The sequence below is a fragment of the Enoplosus armatus genome, chromosome 23 (genome assembly GCF_043641665.1).
Source record: "Enoplosus armatus isolate fEnoArm2 chromosome 23, fEnoArm2.hap1, whole genome shotgun sequence".
NCBI lineage: Eukaryota > Metazoa > Chordata > Actinopteri > Centrarchiformes > Enoplosidae > Enoplosus > Enoplosus armatus.
Window position 1 is genome coordinate 4,846,802 of NC_092202.1, and position 14,316 is coordinate 4,861,117.

Sequence of the window (14,316 nt, forward strand, 5' to 3'; positions counted from 1 at the left end):
TTGGACAAAACAAGACATTTGAGGATGTCAAACCAGGCTCTGGGAAATTGTGAAAGGCATTTTCTTTAGTATTTTGGGACATTTTTAGAGCAGGCAATTAATAATGGGCTAATTCATCGATAATGAAACTTGCAGTACTTAACTGGGACTTCAACCCACACAATTTGAATAAGACAAGGAGTTACAGTTCTCATACTTTATGCAATTTTGTTCATATGACAACAATTTAATCAATCAATTAAGTCATACATCAAGCAAACATATCAAACAACCAACCAACTGTTTCATTCTTCTTAAATGGGACTGTTTGCTGCTTTTATCATTATAAATTGTAATATCGTAATATGTTTGGGTTTTGGGCAAAATGAGCAATTTGTGCATGTGTGCTTTACCTCATCAGGAAAGTTTAAGGAGGAGCAGTAACATGTTTTAACGATGTATTATTGTGTAAATTAATATTCCTCCATGCCCACTCACTTATATTTTTATTTTTGGGGCGACATATCGCAAGAGATTTATGTAATTGTAGTCTTTTTCTATGTCAGTATTCTGATATATTCTAAACCCCCTTTGAGACACTTCAGTTTACAAATCTATTTATTCAGTAAATGTAAAGATCACTTCGACCATTTCTCTAAAGCATTCAGCCTAATCACTTGCAAATCCTTCCAGTCAAGTGGCTCATTAGAAGAAATCACTGATGCTAAGCTGAGTGGCATAAACATCCTCTATAGTCCTTTTCTCTTCAATCTGCTGTTAAACATGCTACAGTGGACAAACAACCTATTCATTTGTACTCAAACTTCATTTTGCAAATTCCTTTCATCAGTATGGGTCATTGACTCCTTCATTTCTCACCCATTCACTGACCCCGAAGGGCCTGTATGTGGTCAACGTCTGTATTTTGACCCCTTGTTCTCGTTGCCCTCACCCTTTCCTCCCCCCTGTCTCTCTCTAGGAACCCCCCACTGCCTGCTCATCTCGCCCTCCAGCTGGTTCTCTCCACCATCCAGAAGCTGCAGAGCTCTCCTGGCCTTAGCAGGGCGGCTAATCTAAATGGCGGGAGGCCTCCCTCCTGCTAGCGTACACAAGAGAGGGCAGCCCTAATTGCTTATGTCGTAAAGCTCTCTGACCCAGATAAGCCTCCACTCCCCAAAGCTGTCGATGTAAACCCCACTTTACCTCACCAAACCTGCCTCTCCTGATCCACTCAAGCCACCCCCCTCCTAGCATTTCTGCACCTTCTGCCACATTATTAACACCCAGGACAGGGGGAGACAGGGAGAAGAACATGAACACCATGGGGAGACGAAACATGACGTCTTCGTAGAGTAGTAGTTTTCTTGTCAGGACGAATACCAACAGCTTATTTAAGGAGATGTATATTGCTGGAAAATATCTACTTTAAGTGGTATTTCTATTCTATTTATGTATTTTTATATGAACCTTGAAGTCGTTGAAGAGGGAGGTAACTTGACCAGAAAGCAAAAGTGCCAGATATTTGATGAGGTGGATGATGGTTAGGTGTGCCCAATGAAAGCAGATCTAAAGTATGGAGTTGCGTGCTTACGAGCTCTTGCGTGCCTGGTTCATAATTGAGCCCGGTAATGCAGGCTTAGCCACAAAATGCTGCAGTGCCTCAGACACTGGTCAAGTGCCGAATGTCACACGTGCTTTACTTCACCACCAGATGGCCGGCTCACCGATCGACACTTGGGCAACTTTACAGCTACGCAAACAGATATTAATGATGTTTAATAGGATATAATGAAAAACATTCATATTTAGAAATATTAGCTGGTTACTGCACCAGCTGCAGCTGTTTGGTCGCTATTACTGAAGTCCACATCAAACAGGAACCTTACTGAAAACCCCTTCAAGTCCACTTTAAAACAGATCTTAATTACTAAATAGGAGCTGTTAATTGGATGCTGGCCGACTCGCCCTGTAATTACCCATCACATGCTATTGGTGCGGGGATGCCTTTAAACCCCCCATCCTAAGCCACGTTACACCACAGGTTAATGTCAACTGTGTCAAGTACTTGGTGAATGATACTCCTACTGATATCTTGTAGGAGTATCTACAAAATCTACAGATTCTTACATAACTTCAGATACAATTTAAACTCAAACCTCAAAGCTAAATTATGTTTGTTTGGGATGTGTTGGGCTTGTCGTGCCCTCAGCTTCTTCACCTCCTATTTAAGTGATACTTCGAGAAACACCGTTGACATTACTTGTCTTTACAAATCCCTCTGGTGAAGTTAATTGATTGGATTTGTGCATTTCCAAGTGCTCCAAAGAGCTTTCTGATGACTAAGGATGTTCAGTAGTTGTTCCAACTGACTGTATCTTGTATAAGTACAATGAGTGACAGTTATGGGTCAAATAAAAGTCATCCAGTTGGTTTAATAGAAATCCCAACAATACAATTCAGGCATTATGTTATGTGAACACAAAAAGAAAAAAAGAAATACAAAGAAAATCTTTTTTTCAAGTAAAGAAAAGACACGAGAAATAAAGCACCATACTATGTCACCACACAAGGTCATTTGGTATTGATTTCTCTCCAAAAATACTGAATAAAAGTAATTTTATAGTGGTTCTAAAACAAAAATGTTCCATACTTAACATCATTTTTTTGCACCAATCACAATTTCGTGCTACAGTTTTCCTGCTTGGGCTCGTCACAAAAAAAAAAGAAAATGGTTCAACCAAGTCCGGTTAAAGGAAAACATTTTCACAATAAATATATTATAAACACGACAAGTGAGGAAGGAAATAATATTTAAATCTCTCCAAAATCAACAATTACATGACAACTTAACACTTAAAACATATTTTGTATATGCATACTTTGCAGTACATATAATGTTTATATGCATTTTCACTAAACAGATACGAGAAGAGTGGTAGTCAAGGTTTAATACTGTATGTACCAGTAGGTTACAGAATAGTGTGTAAGATCAATTATTTGCTATTTTCTAGTGGTGCTGAAATAAACATTTCCACAGTAATCCTTTTGAGAACACAGGCTGCTTTTGTTTGTGGTTTACAGTTTGATTGTGCAGTATTTTATCTATCTACCTGCAGCCCACTGACCCCGTCATATACTCTACTTCCCCAACTCTAGTTAATATAACAGACTACCAGCGTCAGATCCTTAGTGTTATAATACAGTAGTTTTCCACAGTCTTGGCAAAATTTTAGTGTCGTACAGTGTTCTATGTAAAGTTTCCAAGTGCGTTGTTGTCCTCCTGACTTGTTAGTAATCTCTTCAGACAGTTTGCAGCAAGAACGAGCGCTCGCAGGGTGCTGGGAATTTCTGACGTGCTGACAATTGTGGCGCAGACATCCTCCTGAGCAGCAAACAACACTGGTGTTGTGTAATCCCTGTGTTCTGCTGTAGTGTTTCCAACACACACACACACACACACACACACACACACACACTTCAGGCTGCGAGATATACTGCAACACTGCACTGAATGCCAGAGTGCCTGCTGCCATCTGGTGGTTGGATCTTAGATTGGCACAATGTTCAAAAGAACTGAAAAGATAACATTTGTGGAAAAACTGGGTTTGCAGTGAATCTGATGATAAGACTGAATTACCATTTTGTTTTGCTTCATTGCTGTTGAATAGCTGAAAATACCTGACAAAAATGGGTTAGGGTTGTTAGGGTGTTTTTCTGCTACATCATACAGTACATGTCTACCCTGTAAATCACGTGTCCTGTGTTCTCCTTTGAGAAAAGAGACATTTATATTCCATATATTTTGGTTTCATGATCATGCCCTCCATCTTTGCAGTAGCCAGTCAGAAGGCTGCTAGTCCTCTACGTAGACAGACTCCTTGTTTTCATACAGCCAATAATATCTTTTCATTTTAAACTGTAGTTGCATAAAGCTTTAAAGTCACAGTTCCATCTTTCTTTCTTCTTTCTTTCTTCCTTTTGATAATAAAAAGCTATTCACTATACATTACTTTTGACTGCAGAAAGGGATGACTACACGTGATTTTGAGTTGGACTTTGAGGAACAAAGTAATCTTTGATCAGAACCTTAAACTTCATGTTACACACAGTGAAATGAGGACTTTTGTTTCTTAGGATATCTCTCCGAGTGGATATGTAGAGACTCACATTTTTTGTGTGTCTATTTCTGTAAGTGGAGAAGCTCAAAAATGTTTTAAAATAGAAAACGTACCTCATATGCTTTAACGTTGATGTTGATCAAATGCCATTTAGGTTTAAGATTTGCATTTTGACTCAAAAGACAGTCATCTCATGAGTCGCTAGCCAGTTTTCCTTGAATGATCATTTCTTCCTTTCAGTCCCAACTAGAAGGATGGTCTCAGAAATCCCCAGAGAACATTTCCCTGCTGCTCATTGTCAAAGGGTCTTATTAGAATAAACTCCTACTGTGCCATCATCACAAGAAAACTAGGATGTTTTGGGCAGGAAGAGCCTGACTGGAAGCTAAATCTGGTTAAAATAAGAAAAATGTATGTCCATCATTTCATCAGTCCTCATCTTGTTTCAGCATCGCCGGTTGGAGGATGGGTATTTGGTTTTCAGGCCCTCTTTGAAGCTGCGAAACAGAACCCGGTTGCGCTTGTTTTCCTCTTCCTTCCTGGCGTGGAACTCCCCCTGGATCTTGAAGCCCCGGTGCACCACGAAGGCTGAGCTCAGCACCGAGAACCTGTATCCGGCCACATGGAGCTCGCAGGTCTGGAGGGAGACGGAAAGATGGGATGAGAAGGCGGACATGGAAGTGGGAATTGATGAGAGGAGAGGTGAACGGTAGATGATAGACAACACAGAACCACAGAAGACAGTTTTCTTTCAGGCTGAGTGGTACTTCTCGTGCCAAGTAAAGTGACCTTTATGTGTAGAATTAGCATAGCGTCCCCTTAAAGCAAAAATACCAAAAATGCAATGGTTGCAGCTTTTCAAGTGTGAATATCTGTTGGTTCATAACTCTTTATTGATAGTAAACCACCACCTTTTTTAATAGTCTTAGTGCTGACAGTGCACAGGCCTTTTCTTCATCAGCTAATATGAGGACCAGAGTTAGGTTTTGTTTTGATCAAACTAGGATTTCCAAGGTCAAGAATGAACTTTCACATATAAATGTTCACATTTTACAAACCTGGCTGATTCGATTGAATCCATACTGCTTGAAGTTCTCATCATAGAGGGGCACAGTGCGGGGCCCGATGTAGAAAGGCTCCCAGGGGTCCACCCAAGTGAGGGTGTAGGCAACTTCCAGGGTGCCAGTGTCTCTGACGTGTTTGTTCACCCACTGTGAGTAGTTGGTGGGGGCTTGACAGCGAGGACACAGCTCTTCATAAAACGGCCGGACCTCGCCTACCTGGTAGAGCTGGACCAACTCTGACTTGGTGGCAGGCATCTTCCTAGCGTGGCGGATCTCAAAGGCAGGTAAGACAAATACCTCATCACTCGCTGCCTCACGCTTCATGATCATGGCCAGGAACTGCTGGTGCAGGTCAGCGTTTGGCATCATGTCGATGTCAATGACCAGGATGTAGGAGGACTCCGTGCCACCTCGGGCAACATTACGAAGAAGGTTGTTGGGGTAGGAGATGTTCCCACTGATGGCATAGTTCTTGTATTTATCCCTGTGGGTCTCCAGTCTGGAGAACACGGAGGGACAGTCCTCAAGCCCTGCAAAATGCTCACGGTCCTGCTCAGGGAAACTGGCCATCTCTCCTGAGAGGCAGACCAAGTGGAAGTCCACCAGGGACTGAATCTGAGGGCAGAAGAAGCTGAGTGCATAGACCAGAGCTGTGGCAAACTTGACATCTTGCCCATGTGCGAATATGGCCACAGAGAGAGGGTTATGCCACCTTTCCAGAAGAGATTCCAGATGATACAGATTGTTGATGGTGGTGTGAGTAGCTAAAGCCAGGACACTGGAGCCGGGGTCGGATCCTGGTTTCTGATTTGTGGTGAAATCACTTTTGATCAAGTTCTTGTACACCCGGTACTGACCACTGTTGTCAAAGATCCCACCAGTAGACAGCGAGTACCTCAGACGCTCCTTCCTCGAGTTTTTCTCGGGGTGCCCATTTTTCTTGGCCCCAGAGCCTCCAAAGAGCTCAGAGTATCGGTACCGCTGCTGCTTACCGTGAAACTTGGATAGGAAGGACAGGTATATGAGCTGCAGGAGCGCCACTATCAGCAGAGCACTCAGCACCACTTTGAAGGCGGAACATTTCTTGGAGAGATGCATTCCAGAGAAACTGCAAACTGGCCAATTACTGTACACAAAGCAGGTCCAAACACCGGAGCAGGCTGCCGTTTCCTTGAGGGCTGGCTATTTCTGTCCCAGCTAACATTACCTACATTGCTATCACGATGCTAACACTGCAGCGGCTGGAAATGCAACGAATACTTGATGGCATATTTCGCTGGTTGGTGGCAACGCTGCCCCAGATGTTCATACGACTCTCGACAGCACGAATAACGCGACGAAACTAATCCGGTTTCCAGGTTTCCATCAAAATATAACGTAGTTGTTACCATCCTGCGCTGTTGCTGCTGCTGCGACAGCGGCGCATGTCGACACGTAATAACCGTAATGTCAGGAGTAAAGGCGCCACTGGAGCACTGCTATCTGGCTAGCTGTTAGCATAGCTGGTGGTAACGGTCACGGGTGAGAACAAAGGGCTATTTCTATTACTTCATCAGGTTTCGTGAGAGCGAGGGTGACTTAAGGTAAACAAAGCGTGTATACAGGTATTTTATTCTATAAGGAAGTACTTGGTGACGTAGAGGAGTCCATAAGACGAGGTGGCCGAGTGGTTAAGGCGATGGACTGCTAATCCATTGTGCTCTGCACGCGTGGGTTCGAATCCCATCCTCGTCGATAGTTTTTATTTTTAAAACCAAAGATCACGGGTCTAGTATTTTCGCTTTTCCTTATATAGCCATAGACTTTATCAGAATATTGACTTGCTGATTATTATTTACTAATTTTACTAGGTAAATACCATATTTGCATGCCTGTGGACCACCAGAGTCTTCCCCTCTATATAGACATACATGAGGTAGAATAACAGCGTACATCTTTTTATATCCAAGTTTTTTTTTTTAATCTTAGATATAGATTTAAGACTCTGCAAACAATAACAGCACAGGACAAAAATAGAGGTAACAAATCTATTTTAATAGCAATCTTCAGGACGGATGGCCTCATTCCCCTAGGAAACCATGAATGTGAATTATGCCTAATAATGTAAGGCAAAGTTGTGTGTAGACTAAGCAAAGGCTGTGGCCGTATGAGAATATTTATCCACAGAGGTGATGGTGTTAACAGTATGCGATAAAGGCTTTGTGCCATCCATTAACAAGGATTTAAGACACCACACAAAAAAGCATAATTGTGACATTCTTTAATTCTTGACCATCAACAAAAACAGTTTTGTCCTTACAACTACATGAACAGTTTGAACAGCACACATCAGGCCCTAGGTGGCATGTCCTCAGTTCAGACTGTTGACAAACTAATTGAACGACTCCAAGCTCAAGCATGTTCTACAGATCAGAAAGAATACGACAAAGTTTTATTCAGTTTTCAATGACAGGGCTTTATTATTAAGTTGTGGTGGTAGTACTGACTTCTTATCACTCACTGGTCACGTCATATAACCACCAAACACAAACTGACCTCACATCAGCGTTATGAGTACAAACCAGCAGCCTTTGTGTGCATGGTTTATGTGTGAAGACAGCGTGAATAAAATGTTTCACAGAGGGAGGGTGAACAAAGCTGACACATTAATTTTGATCTTCAGTGACATGTTTACAGTATAATCTCTTGTTCATGCTCATAACACGTTGTCAAAAGGACCTGTACTGCCTTGTCAAGGGTGACTGTTTGCAAAGCTCGACCTACTTCAGGGCCCTATGAAATCAGCTTTTAATTTCCTTGTTTTTAAGTTGTTTGTCCAAAGAGTGCTTACTTAAACATGCACTGTGATCTAGTTTTTATGTAACAGTCTTGTATTTTCTAGGCATCTAAAAATATTTTTTAACTTTTAAATTTTAACCTAGCACTTTGGCAATTATCTTTTACATGGGAAAACATATTTTCTGTAATCTGAGACAGTAAAATATTTACTTGCTCATGTGTAAATGACTAAAGACTAAAAACAAGTACTCAGGGCTGGAATTTAATCGTTTAATTTAAGCCATAATATTTCAGAAACTAAAAAGAAGTCAGCTTCACTGAAAGGCAAATGTAAGACTAACACCCTTAACTTTTTACACGCACTAGCATTCACATACATAAGCACAGCACTATGTGTACTGTTTGTGTCAAAGTACGTCAATATCAAGTGCATTAGTTTCATCAGAAATTTCATCAATCTCAAAACCAAACTTATCCTGTGAAAAATGAAAACCAAGATTTCGTGATAACTATATTTTCAGTACTGCAGAAATCACAAGGCCCTACTGTCACCCTCCATTATTACTACGACACTAAAACCCCAGCTCCGCTTTTAGACCCGCCTCCTTCGCTGTCCCTGGAAGATGCCGACTGGCCTTGTGCCTCTCCTTCACCTTCTCCCATCAACCGGATGTTGTAGCGTTCCCTGTACTCTGTGAGCTCCCTTCCTTTCGACTGCATCTGCGTGTTGATGGACTCGATTATTTTGGATATCTGTAGGGGGGGGAGGGAAGAGAGTGAGACCTTTTCCACTAAATGACATTTTAGATTTGTGCCTGAAGTTGTCTTCTGACTTGTTTTAAATTATGTTAAAATTACATTTTATATTTATTGTTCTGTTTTCAGGTTTGCTAATACATTTCACCAGTGACATTTTAAAATAATGTACTAATACATTTTCTTTTCTCATCAATCACCTGTTCTTTGTTGGTTTCCAAGGCTGGTAGCACTTCTTTTACCGTCCGCTCCGCCAACACTCCTCCTACTAGACGAAAGCATTTCCTCGAAGGGTCCACATCCTTCAGGGTGTCAATTACTAAGCTGGATGAAAAAAAAGTAATGTTAAAAACCAAAACATGACCCCATCTAGACACTTAAAAGATCCACTAAGCTGGTCCATTTTCTGGTCTGGTTACTAACTGCTACAGACCTGTGCTCGTTGATCTCCATCTCCAACTCTGCAGCTTTAGAAGCCATGCTGCGCTGCTCCTGACGCATCCTCTGAAATGTTGCCACCACCTGTCACGCAACAATACAGGAACAAATACTTGTGTCATATATATTAATACATATATTACCAATTCTTAAATATATTTTTAACTCTTACTTTTCACTTAAATATTGTAAATGTGTATATTTTTATATTTTGTACATACTTTTATTTCTAAATTTATGCTGCTTTCTAATCTTGAATGGGAGCACCACTACTGTAAAATTTCCCCCTGGGGATCAATAAAGTATTTCTGATTCTAATTCTGATATGTAAAACACGTGATTTTTACAACTTCACAAAAACTGAAGCGCTTGCTCTTCATTGTGTATGTTTATAAATCAAGTACTTTGGATTTTTGGCTGTTGATCAGACTAATTAACTCTGCACTGTCAGATGGGGTTACAAATTTAGATTTTGCACTGACTGAGTTCCTTTAAACAAAGTACTATTTTGAGATACTTTTACATTTCTTGAGTATTTCATCAGGATGGAATACTTTTCCTCTACTTTATGTCACTATAAATGTAATATGTTCGCATTACTGTAGGAAACTGTGATGGCCATTTTCAGTATTTTCTGACATTTAATTGATTAATCAATAAAATAATCGGCAGACTAATAAAAGAAAACTTAGATAACTTAAGAGTATATTTTACTGATAAGTCTGTAGTTATTCAAAAGTAACATTTTGAATACAGAATTGTTTAACTACATAGTGGTGCTACTACTTTTACTTAAGATTAGGATCTGAAAACCTTTGAGATTTAGTGTACCTTGACGTTAGTGAAATAGGGTTGGGTGGTCTTCAGTGACAAAAATAGCTTCTCCTAGTGTCTTAAAGTGGGCAAGACCTATTCATCATAGCACACCATTCCATTGGACGAGTATGCTAATTTAATGTACCTAAACCTTATTAAACTGTTTGTTTAGACGCCCAAGCCAGTGACAAACTCTTCATAAACGCAAATAATATTTATGGCTTCACTCTGTTGTAACGTTTTGTGGTGAGAAAGCAGAACGATACCCGGATAATGGCGATGGGGAAGCTAACGTTAGCCTCGGCTAGCTGGGAGCCAGTTTGCGGCTTTAGCTACACCTGACACTACTGAGTAACAAGGACGATGAGTGTACCGACTAAAGCAGCCTGAGGTGGAGGTGAGGGTACCTGTTCGGCTGACGGGCCGGACTGTTTTCCACCGGCGCTGCTGCTGGATTTGCTACCCGTGCTGCTACTGTTGGCTGCCATCTTGGAAGGGTGTTGCTGAGAAGGACCTCAGGCCCGATGTGTAGAGCTGGTTCACATGAGTGCCTGTGTGGAAATGCAGTCCAGTTTGGAAGGATGGTTTTTTGTTGTTGTTGTTGTTTTCCTTAAAGAAAAACTTAAATGACAGCACATATTCTTAATTCTGTATGGAATATTTTACGCAAAGACAAACAAATTGACAGCCATTTTGATAATTATGAACGTCATGTTTTGACCTGATTGTTCATAGTAACCTGCCAGTTCTTCCAAGCTCAGTTGACAAAGCATTTGCAGCCAATAGATACATCACAATTTAGAAAATGTATTATAGAAACAATATTCACCATATTCAGCAGCACCACAAACTGCAGTCTCCAAAATGACCACTGACTGAGCTGAATCAGCACCTCTCTCTGGTGAAAAACAGAATATATAACACGTTCATTTTCCACGACTACATACAAATGTGCTGGTTTTTATGATATGTTTTGTCATTTTGGCAAATCTATATCAATAAAAGTAGATTTTATCACAGAAAACCTACGTTTAAATTGTTATTGTACTCTTAATGCATATTGTTCAAGATAATCATATGAACGGCTGAACATTTTGCTTTAATTTATGTATTAATTTCACTATTTGATATGAACCCTTAGTGTCTTGTTACTTTTTTTCTTTGTTACTATATATGTATATATTTTGTTAATAAAAGTCAGTCTCACTCAACACTCTGTCAATACACATTGACAGGCAAAGACAAATACTCTCCAGCAGGTGGAGGTGCTGTGCCTCAATACTGGTTTCTACCTTCTGATAAACATCAGAGAAGAAGAAAGAAGTCCGGCAGATCCTTCTGCTGTACTACAAACTGGCCTAAGTGGACTAAACAGGGAAGGTGACGCGTTGTCTGGGTCACTCGGACCAATGTTCACAGCCAGGTGCATTTTGGGAACATCTGCAAAGTATTTGGCCTCTCTCTCAGCTTGGAGACGACAGATCAGCCTGCAAAACAGGTATGTTTACTATTCAGACAAGTGAATACATTGTTTTGATACCTGACAGCTAGCCTATGATAAAGACTACATTTGGATTGTGTTATTGAAATGATTTTGGACAGTAAAGTTGATATCTTCAAACATAAATGACTCAGAGCATGAAGACTTGAACTGAAAATAGAGACTGACTTGTTGGATAGAGTTTTTATTTCAGATATTGCATTTAAATGAGATCTATTTGAATGTTTTCATATCCTAGTAATATGTAACAGAATAACTAGTTCAGTTAATGATCCACAACCATGGTTGGTCTTTGCCTGGCATTCAGCTTCTGTGCGCTGGATATAATAACAACCTCTTCTCCGTGCAGGATGTCGACTTCACCTCACCCAGTGGCTGCAGTGTGTCAGGTGACAGCCACCCCGGACAAAGATGCCAACTTCTCTGCCTGTAAGCAGCTGGTAGAGGAAGCCAAGGAGCGAGGGGCCGGCATGGTCTTCCTGCCTGAGGGCTTCGACTACATTGGGTCCAGTCGAGAGGAGACGCTGTCACTGTGTGAGAGCCTGACAGGAGACACAATCTCTAAATACACTCAGCTGGCCAGGTAGACAAACTGTTTTTTATTTCTTTTCCAAGAAACATTGACATAGGTTCCACTTTTTGGCTTTGTTTTATGTGTTTTGGTGCTTTTAACTCTGCCTTCCCACACTGGCAGGAAAGTGTACTGCTGGAAGATCTTGCACACATCCTGGCTCTGTTTGTACATGAGATTAAAAAAAAGCCTATGACCGAGTAAAAGAAGGAGACCTTGTGTGCCGTAGTAATAAGAGCTAGGGAACCAACCTGGGTTCACTAAGTTTATTGTGACATAGTGTAAATATGTGTGTAAGATTGGTTGGTTAAGCCCTGAATCTATCAGCTGGCAGCTACTTTTACAGGATGACTGCTCCGGCTTTTATACTCTATACTTTATTAAGTTAAATCCAGTAACTATTGTCTCATGTGAGGCAGATATGAATAATTGGCACTTGTTTAGGATTTCTACGGGTATTTTAACCTCTTCTTCTTCCAGGAAGTTGGAAGTGTGGCTGTCTCTTGGAGGATTTCATGAACGAGGACATGACTGGGAGTCTGACAGACGAATCTACAACAGTCACATCATAATTAATGATAAAGGTATTTTCCTTTGAACAGTCTCTCTTTACATTCTGTCTTGTACACACAGAAACACTTTCATTAAAAGAGTTATTAAATGCTTTTTAAGACCCATAGTCGATGTTTTCCACACATATATACTCACACATTGTCATTACACCCACAGGTGACATCATTTCAGTCTACAGGAAGTCCCATTTGTTTGATGTAGAACTGCCAGAAAAAGGCGTATCCCTTAAAGAAAGTGCCTTTACCATCCCTGGACCCTCCCTCGTCTCTCCAGTCCAAACTCCCATCGGCAAGGTGTCATTTTATGAGATAATCATCATCATCACCAAGTATATCTGTAAATGCACATGAATTCTCGTTGTGTAAGATACAGTAGGAGATTTGTTTTTGATTTAGAGAAACAAAAAGGCAAAATGTGTGTTTGTTTTGACCATGTTTATATCGTTACCACAGGTTGGCTTGGGCATCTGCTATGATCTGAGATTCCCCGAGTTGTCCCAGGCTCTGCAAAGGCACGGAGCTGAGATTCTGACATACCCATCAGCCTTCACTGTAGCAACAGGAGCTGCTCACTGGGAGGTGGGATGAGTCATGATAAGACAACAGTCTGCTTGTTTGATTACTCAGGCTAGTCATGAAAGGATAACTGTAAGATATAAAACCAAGCAAACACAAACTTAAAAATGTTCCTTATTTATTCCCAGGTGTTACTCCGTGCGCGGGCAATTGAGACCCAGTGTTTCGTCCTGGCGGCGGCGCAGGTCGGCCAGCACCATGAGAAGCGCTCGTCGTACGGCCACGCCCTGGCGGTGGACCCCTGGGGTGAGATGCTGGGCGACTGCGGAGGGGAGAGGCCAGGCATGGTCCTGGTGGAGATCGACCTGGGGAAGGTCAGCAGAACCAGGACGAACATGCCAGTTCAACAGCACCGCAGAGACACTGGTTTCTATCACAGTCTGGAGAAGACTTGACTACAAGAGAAAGTCTGTGTCACTCAAAGGACAGGCTGAATAGAGTCTGAATACAGACAACAATCTAAACAGGATGTTGTCTTTTGGTAATAGCTTACAGGTTGTTTAAGTGTCTGTCACACTCCATCGTGAGCACTTCAAGTTGTTTGATTACAGAAAGATCAAAAGAGAAATAATGTTGTTTGATCAGAAACAGCAGGATTGGACAATAGAAACATTAGTTGACTTGTCTATTCCATTTTGTCTGTTCCGATAAAAGAAGATCGGCTCAGGCCAAATGAGTCTATAAATGATATTACCAGTACTGGTCAATAGATGGTGCTCTTGGGTCGAAACAATATAAGAAACAGGAGCAAATGGCAAAAGCTTACAGTAAGACATGCATGCTCTAGTTAAATTACTGATATGTATTGATCTGTGGTTCTGGATGAATATGTACAAATTCAACTGTAATTTTTCTGTGATTAAATACTGTTGTGCTGAAGGATTATACACTCAAGCATCTGAAAAACGTTGTCTTCACTTGTTTCCAGTACAAATAAACAGTTCACTTTCCTTCTCTTGCTTTACGGTAACACATCGCTGCCTCTGAGGTGCAGAATGATGATATCAGATGATGAATGAAAATGAAGAAATGTTTAATCTCTTCACTGGGGCCCAGAAACAAGTCAAGTCATCTCTCTATGTTGCCTAAAATCACACATTTTACAATCAGACCTAGATTTTTTTATTAAGTAATAGAAGGACAATAT

General features: G+C 40.9%; 3 protein-coding genes and 1 non-coding gene across 4 annotated transcripts; 2 read left to right on the top strand and 2 right to left on the bottom strand.

Annotated features, from left to right (window-relative positions):
• Positions 1-4,542: 4,542 nt before the first annotated feature.
• Positions 4,543-6,259, bottom strand: b4gat1 (beta-1,4-glucuronyltransferase 1). Its single transcript, XM_070930268.1, has 2 exons — positions 5,156-6,259; positions 4,543-4,734 (listed from the first exon to the last, which is right to left on the bottom strand). The coding sequence occupies exons 1-2, from the start codon at positions 6,257-6,259 to the stop codon at positions 4,543-4,545; spliced, it is 1,296 nt and encodes a 431-aa protein (XP_070786369.1).
• A 554-nt stretch (positions 6,260-6,813) lies between these two features.
• trnas-gcu (transfer RNA serine (anticodon GCU)) lies at positions 6,814-6,895 on the top strand. Its single transcript has one exon. It is a non-coding gene; the product is annotated as a tRNA-Ser (tRNA).
• Positions 6,896-7,305: 410 nt separating this feature from the next.
• On the bottom strand, positions 7,306-10,447 carry pfdn2 (prefoldin subunit 2). Its single transcript, XM_070929844.1, has 4 exons — positions 10,357-10,447; positions 9,129-9,217; positions 8,896-9,019; positions 7,306-8,692 (listed from the first exon to the last, which is right to left on the bottom strand). Exons 1-4 carry the CDS (start codon positions 10,435-10,437, stop codon positions 8,504-8,506), a joined length of 483 nt encoding a protein of 160 aa, XP_070785945.1. The 5' UTR covers positions 10,438-10,447; the 3' UTR covers positions 7,306-8,503.
• An 841-nt stretch (positions 10,448-11,288) lies between these two features.
• Positions 11,289-14,038, top strand: nit1 (nitrilase 1). The gene is made up of 6 exons (XM_070930058.1): positions 11,289-11,447; positions 11,800-12,033; positions 12,502-12,605; positions 12,751-12,887; positions 13,047-13,172; positions 13,298-14,038. Exons 1-6 carry the CDS (start codon positions 11,359-11,361, stop codon positions 13,562-13,564), a joined length of 957 nt encoding a protein of 318 aa, XP_070786159.1. The 5' UTR covers positions 11,289-11,358; the 3' UTR covers positions 13,565-14,038.
• Positions 14,039-14,316: the final 278 nt, after the last annotated feature.